This window comes from Neolamprologus brichardi, chromosome 1, assembly GCF_056152115.1.
Source record: "Neolamprologus brichardi isolate AB-2024 chromosome 1, ASM5615211v1, whole genome shotgun sequence".
Lineage (NCBI taxonomy): Eukaryota > Metazoa > Chordata > Actinopteri > Cichliformes > Cichlidae > Neolamprologus > Neolamprologus brichardi.
The window spans coordinates 6,005,386-6,022,349 of record NC_142104.1 but is presented as its reverse complement, the minus strand read 5'-3'; the positions used below and the strand labels follow the sequence as shown (position 1 = coordinate 6,022,349).

Below are 16,964 nucleotides of genomic sequence, written 5' to 3'. Positions count from 1 at the left end.
CTGGCTGAAAACAAGACTGCCAATAAAAGAAAGAAAAAACACACAGACACAAAAAAAAAAGGGGGGGGGGGGGGGGGGGGAGAGACTGTGAAAGGTATGCAGTGGTTGAAGAGAGAATGAGGCAGAAAAGAGGGAGCAGGCCAGAGGTTGGATGTAGCACAATATAATAAGATGAGTGGAGAAGAAAATGCCTGGGGGGAGAGCGGAGAGAAATAGGCTGTTAACATACTGACTTACCTGCACGCACACACACACACTTTGTTGAGCACACGCATGCACACACAGCATGATGACAGCTTTTCCAATTTTAAATATCACTTCCAAACACATTCCCCTCTCGCTGTCTGAAATATCTCCTATCCTAGTGAGCCGCTGGTCGCTGAGCCGCCTCCCTACGTCCTACCTGCGCTGACGCGAGCTGACACACTCGGTTGTGGGACTTCGTTGTGCTTTACCTAATGATGAATTATGCATTGGCCGCTGTCACTTTGAAAAATGCAATTACCTCAGTGATAAGGCAGATGGGCCTGTTTTGTCTGGCATATGCTGTGCATCTATTAAGAGTGTACTGCTGGAAAACGAACTGCAAGCACACAAACATGGACGTGTGAAAAGATTCCCGTACGCTTTCATGAACAATCGCATACACATGCACATAAACAAGTGCACGCACGCTTCAAGTTTAGCCCATGTATGCTGTCTGTGTATGCTGCTCAGACACTTGGATTCAAATTTTTTTGCTCCTGTTTGGTATTTACAAGTGTGCATCATTTTGCCCGTGTGAGTTGAGTGGTCGAAGGTAGTAGAGCAGGGCGATGTGACCAAAAATATTTATCACGATATACATTTGAAAATTTGCGATAACGATATAACTGACGATATAATTGACACTAGACAAAATACTGTACAACTCCACAACTTAAACAAGCAGCTGTTTTTTGTATGTGCATTAAAGTTACATAAAAATGTAACAGTGCAAATTCCTTGCTGACAGTTTAACCAAAAGGCATTTCCAGTGGAAACTGGTCGACATATCCTCAGCATAACCATGTGTAATATCCACAAAACTTAAAAAGAGGTTATACGCACACAATACCGTAATATTATGTTAAAGCACAGTACGTGTCACTCCGCGAGGTGATACGTACATTCGAAGCCGTAATGCTCCGACAATCCATCAAGCGGTGTGGCTTCGTAGCTTAGCAACGTCGTACTGAAACATCTGACAGATTTTCGAGCGCCGTGTACATAAAATCGTTTCGAGGTCAGTAAACACAACCAGAATTCATACATAAGGCACACGGGATTATAAGGGGCACTGTCGATTTTCAGAAAAATCAAAGGATTGATTTTAAGTGTGCCGTATTTTACAAACAACACGGTAATAACGACGGCCCGCTAGCATGCTCTACCAAAAATAGTGCTTTGTTGTGTATCTGACGGACGAAAGCTAAACCAGTTCCACACCACTGAAGTTGCAGCATTTTAACAAACCAGTTCTGGTTCATCCGTTTCATTTAACGATCCGCTTTCGCTCTTCTCATTCTGCGTCGCCGCCATGTGCGTATGTAAACATAGGCAGTGCGCATGCGCGTTTTACCCATATTCTATCGCGATATTTCATTTTCCTATCGTTGCCCAAAATTACACCGGTATTACCGTGAACGGTATGATATAGCCCAGCCCTAGAAGGCAGTGCCTTTTCTGATGGGACAAAGATGTATTATTTGGTTCCAGTTTCTTTCACTTTTAAATTACTGACACACGTATTTTCACAAGACTATTACTTAACCTTAAATCTCTGCCTACACCCAGAGGTGATGGTGGCCAGAAAGGTTCCAGTCAATAAAGCGAAGATTTGTGACTTTTGAAAGTAAAAAAAAGGTGTTCTGGTCAGAAGCCAAACTCTAAAGCAAGGGAAAGAACCTTAAGCACAAAGCTGAGTTTTGCTAGAGTGAGCTGAAGAAAATAAACTTTAAATCAAATTAAAAAGCCAAAATTGGGGCATTTCTAAAGAAATCTCAGACTCAGATTTTTTGGATGCATGTACAATAGATAAGGGAAAATGACTTGAATGTGCAAAGAGGGAAATTATGAGCCATTTAATTTTTTTCCTTATGCACTTTCAGTCACAGCGAACACTTAACTGAACCCATCCTTTGGTGACGAGACACTAGAATAATTTGCCATTTGAGAAAGGTTACCACATGACAAAGATGCAGTAAAGCACGTACTCACCATTAACAGAACTTTCCAGCCACCAAACACAGTGCAGTAATGATAAGAATCAATTGTCTTTTCATTTTCTTTTTATTACTGTTGCTATTATTATGATAAAATATTTCATATTTTTAATAAAAAAAGAAATTTTAAGAAACAGAAAAGGACAGAAACATGTAGAGAACAGACAGGACAGCAGACACAGATGTAAATCTATGGGGGAAAATCTGGTGGAAGACAGAAAACCAGAGGTAGAAGGGTAGAGTGAGAATTGACATTGTGATGTGTGATGGAAATAATTCCCACTCCAAATCACAGAGGGATGCAATGCTGCTCTATTTCATTCTCTCCTCTCTCCTATTGCTTTTATTATCCTCCCTGCCATCTTTCCTCCTCCCTCTGCAGATCATCTACCTTGGCTCTTTTTCTATATTTCACCCTTTTTTCCACCTCACTTCATACCACCTTTGAAATGTGCCATTTGCCCTCACTCTTTCCTTTTCCACTTTCTCATGTATTTAGGTTTTTAAGGTAAATTCACAAGGTGCTCATTAATTAACCTAAGCGGAAGCTGGTCAGAGAAACAAACGCTGCATAATAAGATTGACAAAGTGAGACTGGATGGCAGAAACAGACTGGATCAGGTACGTAGGAGGACAATTTCAGCAGGTAGATAAAGAAAAACCATTGGAGCACACATAAAAATGGGACTTACATGACTTTGGCAATTTGTATAAATAACAAAGATGAAGTAGAAGAGGATTTATGTCAATACTGTCATCACTCAACCTGTATCCATTTGTAGAATTTACAGGTAAGAACTATGTTTTCTTCAAGCTGAAATAAAGCAATTTTGGACATTTGGCACTAAAATATAATACATCTTCTTTCAGGTTTGTGGTTACTTTTTGTCAAATACAATCTCCTCTGAATTATACTGCGTTCACTCTCAGTGGCACAGAGCATCTCTCTTTGTATCAGTGTCTTTTGCATCTCAGAGCCCAGAGACAAAACCATAGGTTATAATGAGGAATGCCTTTTGAGCTAACATCACCTTATACAGCGTGACTGATGGAACCTGAACTAAATGTAACAATTTATTCCGTTATTTCTTTTAAACACCATTGCTTCATATATTGTAAAACTAATCATAACCACTAAAGTAAAGTGAACAGAGTAAAGTGATGCTTATAAGAACGCTCAACAAAATAACTAAACGGATTAAAAGACAGAAAAAGGGTGATAGCTGGTCTTCCACTAGTGTAATACCAATCTGTGACACCCAAAGCTGTTTAGATGAAGAACAGACGGCGACGTAAGAAAACAAGAGCAGAAAATTAGTAAGCCGTAGATAGGAGATACGGAGTAGATCAAGAGAAATAAAGAAAGACACTGACAGCTAAAGAGGGGCTAAGTGAAGCAAGACAAACCAGGACAATTAAACAAAAATGCCTCTGTATTCTGAAGGCATCTTTTTGCCTGGACTTGGCAGATTATAAGACGCGTGACCCTTAAAGGCTTCTCTCCACCAGTTAACAAGAACAAGATGTGGAAGTGTGCATTTCCAAACTGAAGGAGAAATGATGATTTTTAAAGAAAAAGGAAACAATTTTTTTATGTCAAGATAAGCTATTAAAAAAATTTCTGAGATAATAAATTCAACACGTGCGCAGATCCCCTCAACACAAAGACACCCACATGCAGCCACAGCATATAGGTCATTTTCCCTTTGGCTCATACAATATTGCCAATTTTGGCGCAGGGAGTTTGTTCACTAAATATTTGATGGACACCCTTTTGCTGCAGTGAGATTAACACATTAATCTTGCTAATAAGGATGTGTTTATCAGTGTGAAGCCCTTCGTGCATGTGTTTGTGTTCATGTGCGTGAGTACCGCACAAGCCCAAAAGTTAATTAAAAATGCATTGAACGTTACACAGCTAATAGCAGAACATAACTCAAACTAAGTGATAAGGTTACATAGATTATAAAAAAAAAAGATAAACAGAAAACAAAACTAAAGCTAAAAGCCAAAGAGCCACAAACTAAGAGATACTACATGCGTGAGATTTTAAATCTACTCTTTAGCATACTTGTAATTTAATTTTCATACAAATATCTATAGCGCTATCCTGCCAACTTACTTAATATTCACTGCCTGGCTCACAGAACAGGGTGCATTTGATTGTTTTGAATAAATACAGCAGAAGAAGAGTGTTGTCAGCATGAAGCAGCAGACATAAAATCCAAGGAAGAAGAGACCTTACATGAATGAGCACACTGCATCGTTTGCCCCGAAGACATCAAGTGGCCCCCATCTTGCAGCTCCTCAATTACGAGGGATACATTTGATTTCTTCCTCTCTTATGCATAATCTAACTCGCCTTTCTCAAAGACCACTACAGCAAGAAAGAACGTGATGATGGATGCGTAGTGATCTCTGAGAAGTGCAGTTCGAAAACATTACAGCGCCATGATTGGGGAAAAACACGAAGATGAAAAAGTCTGAACTGAAGCCAGAGTATGCTACGGGGATAGCATCTAACAATACAAGATGATTCTGATCAACATGATCTAATATAAAAGGGGAAAAAAGATTTAGTAGAGATGGTTCAGCATCTTCTCAGGATGCCTCCTGGGTATCTCCCTTTGGAGATTTTTTGGGTATGCCCAGTGGGAAGAGACCGCAGGCTAAACTCACTGGAGAGATTATAATCCTCATCTGATCTGGGAATGCCTCAGGATCCCCCAGAAGGAGCTGGGAAAGTTGCTTGGGAGAACAATATCTGGACTACCATGCTTAGTCTGCTGCCCTCATGACTTTGTGGAATCAGAAGGTCACGGATGGATGGAGAAAAACCAAACCCTACATATACATGAAAAAATAATATCTCTCTACTGCCTCCGACAAAACCCTCTTGAACTTTTGGTTCTGCAATGTATTTATTAGCTGGTCTCAGGTCGTGCAGGTTATTCTATCCAAGATATCAGTCAAGAATTCTTTTTTTTTTTCGGGCACTCCTGTTATGCATCTTACAATAAGGAAACACAAACTTCTCTTTAAACTCTTACACTGAAATGAATTCACTTTTTTTGAAACGCTTCCTGGTCATTTTTTACTTTAATGGTTTACAATTTGCAGTAAAAAATATGCAAGTTCAGCTATGGAATTTCTTGCAGAGGTTAAACCAGCAACATCTTCAACTGTGGCATCAATTTTACATAAGCCACAAACCACTCTGTTCAAACAGATACTATGTCAACAGCGTCTTACAGTTCTCATATGCTTATCTTTTTCATTGCTAATGAAACTATCACAACTAATTATTGCTAGTGTGAGCAGTAAACTGGTCAGTTAGCCAATTTTCTGAAAACATTCTGCAACCATAGTAGTTTCATGGTAATTTAAGCTATTTTAACAAGTATAATAATGAGAACTACATGGCATCTGTCAAAAACAAAGTGACTTAGAGATGTAAGCAACAGAAAGAGAGAAAGAAAATAATTATTGCATTATATAAAGTAGTCTAATCTCATATAAAAGTAAGCTCAATCCTGAAATACTCACTTGTAAAGTTAAAATAAAAATCAGTCCAGAGTCTTTTTTCACAATGGAGTCCAGAGGATCAGTCTACCATGGTTTCAGTTCAAGAAATTATTAACAGAGTTGTGTGGGAGGATCTCCTGCTGCTTGCAGGTTCAAAATAGATTGGCATTGGTGAGTTAGTGTTATTGGAGTCAAATCAAAATCAATTTGAGATTCATCCAAACAAAACTCCATGCTTCAAGAGAATCTGACATTGAGACAGAGTATATAATGAGCCAAGGACCGAAACACTTCACAAGTGTTAAATTACAGCTACTGGTGCTCAAATAATCCCACACTAATGTTAAGACTAAACAATATTTAAGATGTTCAGTTCGATCAGATGTTTCTATATCAGTTTTGTAGTATTGCTTTCAAATGAGCCAGCTTGATAACTTTGACTCTTCTCTATTTGAGCAATCATTCACACACTGTAATACCCAGACTATAGAGCGCACCTGATTAAAAGCCGCATGCTCTAATTTTAGAAAGAAAATCAATTTTGTACTTGTACAGGCCGCACCGGATTTTAAGCCGTATGCGTTTCACTTGTAATATGAGATATTTACACAGAAATATTACACGTGAGGATTTTTTACGTTTAATTTAATCCGTAAGGTAACATAAACATGGTAACATACAAAAATACATACTGCAAACCTTTAAATATACGTACGTATCAGTAACACACAAATTACGTTGCTTATGGTTTTTTTACGGAACAGTGCACAAACAACATTACAACGTCTCTTAACAACCGGTAAAAATATATACTGTATATATACTACTTATCAATTTTATTGGTCTACTGTTACCAGGCAAAATGTTTTTTGCCGCATGAAAAAAAAAATGCATTAGCCGCACGTCAGTATAAGCCGCAGTGTTCACAGTGTGGGGAAAAAAGTAGCGGCTTATGACCCGAAAACTACGGTACTTTCCTTTTCATTTTACTTTGTACATCATCAGACTGTTAAATGAAACGGTTACTTACTTTTAAAAACAAGCACAAGAAGGCACCAAAAAACAATGCTGCCTTAACTGAGGTGACAGCACTGTCAAGATGACCAGCCAACTTTGTGGCATGCAGGCTGCAGCCTGGAGATTAGCGAGCCAGCAGAGATTTGCAGCGGATAAATGTAAAGCTCATCTGAACAATGAATAGCGCTGGCCAAGATTGTTTGAAGGGATAAGATGTCCACAAAAATCTGGCTATGGGATTATGAGTGTGTATAATAGAGTTTTATATTGTAGTGTGTGCCTGCCACTGTGCATGGATGAGATTAGCCTGCCAGTTAAGGAATGAGCATATCTGGGCTGTAAGTATTTGGAAACAGACAGTGAAACTGTCAAACCTCAAAACACAACATAGTCCTGTTTGATAGCCTTTGAAGCATCGATGCAGAAAGAGCTTCCGGGACTTCAGGAGGAGAGGAATGGATGTAACAGACACACACCAGGATAAATTTCAGTACAATCCAGCCTTGTCCACACAGTGACTAAATGTTGGGAATTTTCAGGCACCTTGACTGCACATATTGTCATTACACATTGTCTTCTTCGGTTTTTCTTTTGCTCCATTTTGGCTCTGTTCATATGGCCCTGCTACTGAAAGTAGCATCCCAGTGCTAGGTTTCAAACCGATAACTGTCTCACATTTACACAAAAACACAGCAAACAAGCAAATGAAAAATCTTTATAATTCTCACCAAAGTCCACAAAGGAAGACTGCCCAATAAGTGTGGTTTCGTCTGGCTTTGACATGACGTCAGTCTTGGTGAAGTTCCCATCCTGATAGATGACAAATGGACAGAAAAGACATAAAGAACAACTCAAATGTTTAGTCAGAGATCCAGCAATAAAAGACAAGTCCAGTTTACCCGTCGCGTGTACCAGAAAAAGCTGTAATGTTTCTGGAAAGCAAAAAGTAAAAAGCTTGCTCTTGTTCATGCACTCAGTAAAATTCCAAAATATATGCATAACACTTATCAAGCAAAAACTTTGTTTTAATCTTATTAGAAATTTTTGATTTAAACAAAACAAAAACAAGATAAAAAACATGATTGGTTTATAAATTCTTGAATTAAAGGCCAAAATATGCTTCGTGGAATAACTGAAAATTTTAAATAGTCAGCATTCACAACCAGTGTTTTTGTAAGATTTTATTATTATTATTATTATTATTATTTATGTATTTATTTTTAAATCATTGCATTTAGCAGAAAAGAAGACAAACCACATTCATGATGAGTTCAACTAATATACAGTAAAGCAACCGGCAATTGTATCCATTCTGGATTATTTAATATTTATGTATTACATTTTAATTTTAAATACTACAGCAAAATGCCACTTTTTATATTAATATTTCATCTGTTGAAGATGCTGCATTGCTGGTTTGTGGATTTAGAGAAAACAGTGGCTGTGAGAGTTCTGAAATTTATCAAACCTATTGGGTAAGTGGTGCCCTTTACATAGGGCAAGGAAAAAAGGCAAGGGTTTAAGTATATCAGTGGGGGGAAAAAGATTTGTATGTGTGGGTGCCTTTGCCTAAGAACGCATGTGAGTCTGTGCAGTGAAAAACTGTTGCCTGCTGATAACAACATTACTGATTTATGAGAAAGTGACAGAGTAAGAAAGATAGGAAGAGAAGGTGAGGGAGGTACAATAGTTGAGTCAGAGAACACAATCTATACATAATTATATAGATAAGTATATAATGTGCGGGTGTGTATATGTGTGGTCAAATATTGTTCTATGCACAAGCCAATAATTGTTGAAATGAATAAACTATGACATGAGGGGGGTGTTATACATGTATAAATGATTGTGTTTTACTAAAGCTGAGCGATAATAGACTCAATAACAATGAGAGGACAAAGGAATCAGACAAATGGTAAACCACAAGTTTGCAACTCCACAACAGTAATTTAATAGTTATAATGATGTGAAAACTATTATAACAACACGACTAGAATCAAAATATAAATTTCACTTAATGAGCATGAGATGTAGCAAAACAAGTGGGTAAACTATCAAGACAAAGCTATGGTGAAGGAAACCAAAGGTTAATAATTTGCAGTAATAGTGTTGCATTAACTCCAAAAAGGCATTTAAATAAAACTGTGTAACAACACTTGCAGCACGTTTTCCACCTACATTGCAATCCAGTACACTCTGTACGATACTGATTTCTATGTAGACGGAAATTCCACACCACCACAAGATTGCTTGAATATTTCACGCAGACGGAAGCGCTGGTTTGGACAAAATCTTTTCCAAAGAAAACTCACGGCTGTGAAATATTTAAGGCTTTCTAATTAGAACGCACAGACGGACATAAAATTACTGTATTCTTTTCTACTGTCAGCTGTTTGCAGAATGGTCATAAAATAGCATTAACTGATTAAATTCCAGTTCCAAGCATATTTGGCAAGAACACTAGCAGTGCCTATTCAAAATTTACTGTGGTGCAAAGTGAAAGTGATGTAAATGAACATCCAGGGTGTAATCTGAAAATCCCAGCTGTATTGAAAATGGCCCAGGAATGCAGGAGAAGATTACCTTAAAGTTGATTTTGAGCAAATATACATTTTTTTTTCTTCCTAAAGTTTTTGGCTGTTTTGATTAAACCCAATATATGCAAACGGAAAACAAATCTGATTTTTTTTTTTAAGTGGAATCTACTGTCAAGAGAGCAGAGATCAAGTTGGCCAGTTCAAAAATAACAAGAAAGATATCAATGGGAAAGGTGAAAAATAATCAGATCCTCGAAATGATTATTGCCCAAAGCCTCCTGGAAAAGCCAAGACAAAGATCCCAGTGCGCAATCTCCTGGTCTGTTTTAACAGTCGGAATTCTACATCAGCAGCTGCAGACAACACAAGCAGCCAGAAAGCTGCACTCCAGGGAAAAGCATCCGTCTACTGACAGCATCATCGCTGCCAGGCTCATCCCAAGGTTTGTTAGTTTTCTGGCGTAGTCTGACTGCCCCTCCATCCATTTTCAGGCAGCTTAGGCCCTGAATAACATCGCCATAGGTACCGTGGACCAGACAGCTGTTGCAAAGCAAGCCTCCATAAGCCCGGTGAATTCACCACATCTGAAAATTTATATCATGATATTTGTGCCCTGGTAACAGCAAAGGTAATGGATCCAGCTATGAGTATAATGGGGGACTCGAAAATTGCTCTACGTGTAAAAATAGATAGGTTTGGGAAAGAGGAAAGTCATGACTCAGACTCAGTGAGTTCTTTATTTATTTTTTTATTGGACTATAAAACACCTTCCTTCTGTTATACTCAAGTGTCCCAGAAAGCCATGACATTGTGACAGTGTGCCAGTATGAACAATAGGTCCCTGAAAGTGAGGCAGTTAGATGAAACTAATTAATCATTAACTTCCTAATTTTCTCCTGACACATGTAAGAAGACTTTTTGTGAGAAGACAACCTATTTAATTGTGGCGATACAGTTCAGTTTGTGCAGGTCCTGGAGAGATAGAGTAGGCAGTGCTAAAAAAGTATTTTTTTCTTCCTGAGAGAGGGCATTTCTGAAATGCCAAAGACTGTTTTTTATCTCGGGGAATTGTCATGGGTTTAATGCTTCCAGAAAAGTATGATAGAAAGTACCTACTTGATCAACTTAATGGCAGCTTCATAGCCATGGTCCCCCACTCCACCCTGAGACATTAAGATTAGGAGACTAATGACTAGTGCTGCCAACATGATTGCTCAGTAAGACTTATGACTGTTCAGTCTGAAGTTCCCTTTAGGTTAGTTAGTACTTCAATATTTTGACATCTAAATGGGGCTTTTGCATGACTTGATTGCGTCATAAAGAAGTGGAACATAACAGTCTGACAGAGTTGGCTAGTTGAGCCCTAAAGGCCCAACTCAAATTCCAATTATTGGTTTCATTTTTACTGGGTAAAGAAAACCTTAGTTTTGAGTTAATAACCTCAGTAGTTAGATAACATATACTAATATTTGTCTTTTAAAACAAAAATATAAAAATGTGTAAAATTAATAATTACTTCAGGAAGTTCTCATTTTTGCATTTAAATATATACGTCTTGCCAGATTTGCTTTTAAAGCAAACTGAAAGATTATTTCTTGAAGCAATGTGGGATTCATTTGTTTGGTTTTCTCCCTTTGCTAATCATGCAATTCTTAAATACTGCTGACTGCAAGTGAAACCCTAAAAATGATAATGTTATTGCAATATTTATTTCCAGTAGGGTTACAGAGCCTTCAAGTCAACACTTACTCACCCAAGGCTGCAATGAAAAACCTGTAGGTATGTTGTTCTGTGCTATTTTAGGGTATTTTGGTGCCATAAGCATTCAGTAAAAGGCCAATATTAGATTCAATTTAAATTATTTACGATACATAAAGTGTGCACTGAAAGGTTAATTCTTTGCATCATGTTTGATGCTTTCAGTCCTGACAAGGCAGAAATGTAGAGGTACTTAGCCTGGTGATTTAAATGCACCAAGAGGTACTTTGGCAAAAAGGTTTAAACTATCACTAACAGTAGAAAGTGCAGATTCATGCGTTTCACAAACCTATTTGTTTCCATTTGGAAAGAATTACTACTTTTGTAACTACCGTGTACTGACTGTACAAACAAATCTTCCAGGGAAAGACTGCAAAGCACAAGTGCACTTTGAAGTGTTTTTCTATGATTTACAAGAAGTTACAGTGAACGAAAAAAAATATTTTGTCATGCTGACATTTGAAAATGTACAAAGTAATTGATATTTAAACTCATTCAACTTGAATAGTCTGTCAATTTGCTTACAAAATTACAATCAATCCACAATTAGGAATGTGGAAGCGGTCCGTTAACTCTCTAGGCATTGACATGAAACATTTTATAGTGTGACTGACTAGTATTGATTTTGCATTTATGTGTGTGTAAACTGACTGATTTGTGAAGATGAAAGGTTTAATTTTTGTTAGTGTTCCTTATTTCTGTTGACATCACCTTCAATACGTTTCTGTCACTCACACCCACTCATAGGCAAACAGCACAACCACATATGCCCAGCTACTGCACTAAGAGATGCTGTGCTATGCAAAAAAACAAAAAAGAAAATAACAGAAGGGAACAGGGACCAAGTCTATCTTAGAAAACTATGGGAGATGGGTCAATGTGTCTAAAAACACAACTTAACATGTATTGTGTATAAGTAATTCAAATGCTAATGGAAAAGATGTGTATGCATGAAGTGTTACTGTGCTGGTGCTTTTTGAGCTTTATCAGGTATAACTATGAAGTTTAACATCCAGGCATCCATGAAAACAGAATTTATTACATTTAACGGAGTTAGAAGTTAGCAGGAAGTTAGCTTGCTAGTTTTGCTAGTTACCTAAGCGTGATATAGCATGTTCTGACAGAGATTTCTGAAAAAATTCAAACGTACAGCTCTGCTATCACTTCCAACATAAATGAAGACAGGAAACTAAACAGCAGTGACGTGTGTAAGGTTACTGAAGTTGGGCTAGCTGGTATATAATGATGAGCTACGTGATCGCTAGCGACACAGCTATGTTAGCATAACACAGCGGTCCCCAACCCTTTTTTGCGCCACGGACCGGTTTATGCCGACCGGCCTTTAAGGGGTCGCGGATAAATACAACAACATAAAACTAGTACAATAGTACCTTCCACAATAGAAGGTTAGTCATTAATATACTGCTTAATGTACCTTATAATCCCATGCACCTTATGGTCCGAAAAATACGTATTTGACTTTAATTTTTTAAATGTTGCTTTTGTAACTTGTAATCTGTAAGGCTTAAAAAACAATTTTACTGGTATTTATAGTAAAATTACAGCCAAGGATACAAGATATACCAATACCAGGGCGAAATTATTGAGGCAGGATCAAACTGATCTCAATCCAAATATTGGATCAGTGCATCCCTACCATGAGTAAACTCGTGGTAGTAAACTCAAAATCACAAAAGCCCCTTATGGCCATCTTCTAGTGGGTCTTTATATAGCCTCCAGTTAATTCTTGTTCAGTCCCTTGCTCACTCACCTCAGAAATGCACCAGTTATTTCGCCATATCTGTAATGTGACAACATAACCTTTTAACATAATTTTGATTTTCCTGAAAAAGATGAGTTGCAGGGAGGCAAATCTGAAGAATGGGGCAGGTGGTGAGCAAAGGAGATATTGGTTTGGCCAAATACTGTTTCCAATGTGCTCTGTGCTCATGACGACGTGCCATTGTTAAGTTCTCTCTCAGATCCCCTGTTGCCAATATGAAACCTGGGGATGAATTTACAGGACAAATTCAAGCTGTTGACTTCTCTACTAAAATTGCTATAACCTATTCTGTCCTAGACAGAAATCCACCTTCCATTACCAGTCATGTGCCTCCATATAAAAATTGTTAGAGAAGTTGCTTTGCCCTCTGTGCCAGTTTGAGAAATGTATATGAAACTGTGGATATAGAACATTGTCTGGGGATGCAGTAGGGGAGATCGATCACATGTGTTTGTTTTTATTCATATATTTTATTGTAATGGGATTATTCCAGGAACCTTTTGATCACAACTTGTTTGTGTGTAAGACTGCAGCCAATCTAATTCTATCTATACAGCACAAAACCACAACAACAGTTGCCTCAAGGTGCTTTTATATTGTAAGGTGAAGACCCTACAATAATACAAAGAAAACAGAGAAAATCCCATCAATTATATGATCCCCAACAATAATATGAGCAAGCGTTTTGGCGGCAGTGGGAAGGAAAACTCCCTTTTAACAGGAAGAAACCTCCAGCAGGACCAGGTTCAGGGAGGGGCGGGGCCATCTGCTGCGACCGGTTGGGGTGAGAGAAGGAAGACAGGATAAAAGACATGCTGTGGAAGAGAGCCAAAGAAATCCGATACTACTTATTTGGAATGATATACACATATGGGGATGACTTTTAAAAAATGGATGTCGTGAATAGCCAATAAATCTCATCAAATGGGTTCACATTTGACTTCTTCTATTGCTCAAAGAACCAAATTTCAAGCAGACCTCTTCGAAATGACATTCATTTTCTTCTTATTATAAAGAATTTTTCATTTTGCCTACCTCTCTGATATCCTGGTGAAAAGCAAGTAAGCTGATCTGAAAGGTGTTTACCATTAAAAACTGAAAGCACAAGCCTCAATATAAAAACACTGACTTGCTTTGATTGGAAGCAGTAGTTTATTTATATGCACGTGCTAATCTGTGTAAGTGTGACTGGGGGTAAAAACAGCTTCTCACTGACCAGTGAACTAAATTATTATATCAGCCGTTAAAGAACTGACCTTTTAAAGCACTTGGCTCTATTTGGAGCCAATGAAAACACCTCTCTTCACTCATCTCTTTGGAGCTTGTTGATTTTATTTCCCCCTCTGTGACTGCCTTCGCTTGTGTAATCACACAAAAACAGGGGAAAGAGGAAAGATGGAAGGAGACTTAGGGGAAGAGAAAACATAGAAAAGTAATTAAAACAGAGTGCTGGAGAAAGAGGAGCGTGCTGGCCTATGACCGATAGATGCAGCCGCATTGAACCGAAAACCACGATGGGATTAACAGAGGTCTAATGCTCTAAGGATGCTGGGAAATGGCTTGGTCTTGTGTGTTTTGTGTAGATTTGCACAAGTGTGTGTGTGTCCATGGACTGCTTCTGAAGAAACTTATTAGAAATTATTCAAGAGTGTGGATGTACAGACTTGTTTGTCAGTGTGACTGAAAAAATATACACTGCTAAGGAAAACAGGAAAAGCACTATAAGTAACACCTCATGTCTGCATCGCTCAACCGAGCTAAATTAGGGTGTACTCACACAAGGCACGGTGCCCCCCCAACAATGCACTTACACTGCCCTTAACAATCTGGGCCTGAATACGCTTAATTTTGTCTTTAGGATTTCACACTCTTTCTTGGCTGGTATTACCCTCTCCCTGTCCCCCCTCCACACACACACACACACACACACACTCTTGCGGAGCATAAGGGGGTTCATGATTTTATGCATTATGTGGCTTAACTGTGGAAGCAGTAACACACTGGCCTCTCACATACTAGCTAATTAATTAACAAAGTGATGTCCATTACAATCACACTATATTTATACTGTGCCCACATCCAACTTGACTGTGCCTGGGCCTGCTTCTTGCAGGAGACCAGAGCACAACACTTAGTAGTGATCACACTTAGTCAAACAAAGTGGACACTTGGGGGTCAAGAGTGCTCTGACATGGAAGTGTGAGTACACCCTTTCACTTCAAATTCATGTGTCTGGGCACGTACATAAAAACATAAGAAAGAAGCAGGACATATACACTGGTTGTTTTAAATAACTGGAGTCACAGAGAAGTTGATCTTTTGCATATAAAATGTCACTTTGCCATTATTTTTATCCAATCATAATTAGCAAATAAATTATAATAAATGATAAGGTATGGCTAAAAACATATTTTTTGAGTTCACAGCTCAACTTCACCTTTGACCACTAAATACTGCTCAGTTCAGCCTGAGTTCAAGTGAATAAACTCAACCAAAATTTGAAGAAATTCCATCATAGTGTGGCTGAAAAGCTGCAGCCAGTGGATGCAAAATAAAATAAATAGAAAAAGAAAAATTGAAAAAGCATTGCTAATAAATGAGAAAGAAGAAAAAAGACAAAGAAAAGGATTTAACTTCTTCATAGAGTAGCTAAGAAGTAGATCAAGAGATCCATAATCTGAGACTGCAGAGACACTGACAAGGTTCACTTTGTCTTGCTCCCAAATCCTTTCCACTATACTTAGAGATGCGTGTAAGACATGATTTTTGCAGAACTACTTATCACTTGATTGGCAGGAGGCAAAGTATGCAAAATTACAAAATAAATGCCAAGATCAGCATTAAATAGAATTATATATAGTATATAGTATAAAATACTAAAACTGTTTTGGTGTGAGTGTCAATTACTTTATTTATTGATTCACTAAAAATTCTTCAGTTCTTAGATTCATCTGTTTTATGGTTTATAGTCTACGTTTGTATCCATGTATACACAGAACAGAAAAAGGATAAACGTATATTAAAAAGTGCTTCAATGAAACTATTCCACATGCAAACCTGGGCTGAAATCAGTATCTTTAAAATGTGGTACCTGATATTTGGTCATTGTAAATTCCAGTTATTGATCTGGGTTTAAAACAGATGTGATGTGATATACTGGATTTTCTTGAAAAATGATCACATTGTGCCTGTTAGCACTTTTGTCTTAAAGGAAAAGCTACTTTGCAAATTACTGTGTTTAGTGATATTATAGTTCTGTTGTAGAAGGATAAAATAGTTGAGGTCAATGCACTCAGTGTCCTATTGTTTTAAAACTATAGAATTAAAATTTTCTGTTGAACTCAATTATTCATTTTTCATTTATTTCATTTTCTCATGTATGTTTTGCATTTGGATGTAGGCCCTGGCATCTATTTAGATTCTATTTCATATTTTTCATTGTAATAACTCCAGTGAAATGGTTCAGTCTGTTGAAGATTCACAACTGAATAAAAAGCTAATATATTTTTAAGATATTGTTTATGAAATAGACACAAAAACAACAACAACAACAACAAAAAACCCTTCATTTGCAGATTTTTATAAAAATCATTTGGAACTACCTCAAAAGTTTAAAGTGATCTTTCCCTGAAATTCATTTGCTTCATCCTCTCCGATTAACATTCTTGCCACCCATCGCACATCCAACTGGTATTTGGGCATGGCAGTTTATTTGCACAGTTTTGCTCCTGCTTGGTCTCTCTCCCCTCAGACACATTCTGTCTCTTCCACATCCTTCAATCTCTCTCCGTTTCCCTCTTCTTCCTTACCTCCTCCCCTTCCTTTCTCCTATTCCCCTTCTCTGTGATAAGATAGACTACTGTTCGGCTTGTGCCTCGACCTGCTGAATTTCAAATAGGCCCCTTTGACAAAAACCCAGAGCCATGGTCTCCCCTCCTTGCTCTCCCAGAATATTAACTAGTTCTGCAGCAGTGCCAACTATCCTAGACTCCTAAGCCCACCAAAGCACTACAGATCCATTTGTTGCATTAAGGAAATGAACAGTGAAGCAGAGGAGGGGATCATCACTCTGTCAATACCTGTAGCTATACTTCAGGACGT

The 16,964-nt window shown here is 37.9% G+C and overlaps 1 protein-coding gene across 1 annotated transcript in view; it reads right to left on the bottom strand.

Annotated features, from left to right (window-relative positions):
• Positions 1-16,964, bottom strand: part of itfg1 (integrin alpha FG-GAP repeat containing 1) — a 158,670-nt gene that overhangs the window by 115,147 nt on the left and 26,559 nt on the right. Inside the window, exon 8 of the mRNA XM_006779704.3 lies at positions 7,514-7,595. Within this exon, the coding sequence (XP_006779767.2) occupies positions 7,514-7,595 (82 nt within the window). The remainder of the gene's footprint in view (positions 1-7,513; positions 7,596-16,964) is intronic.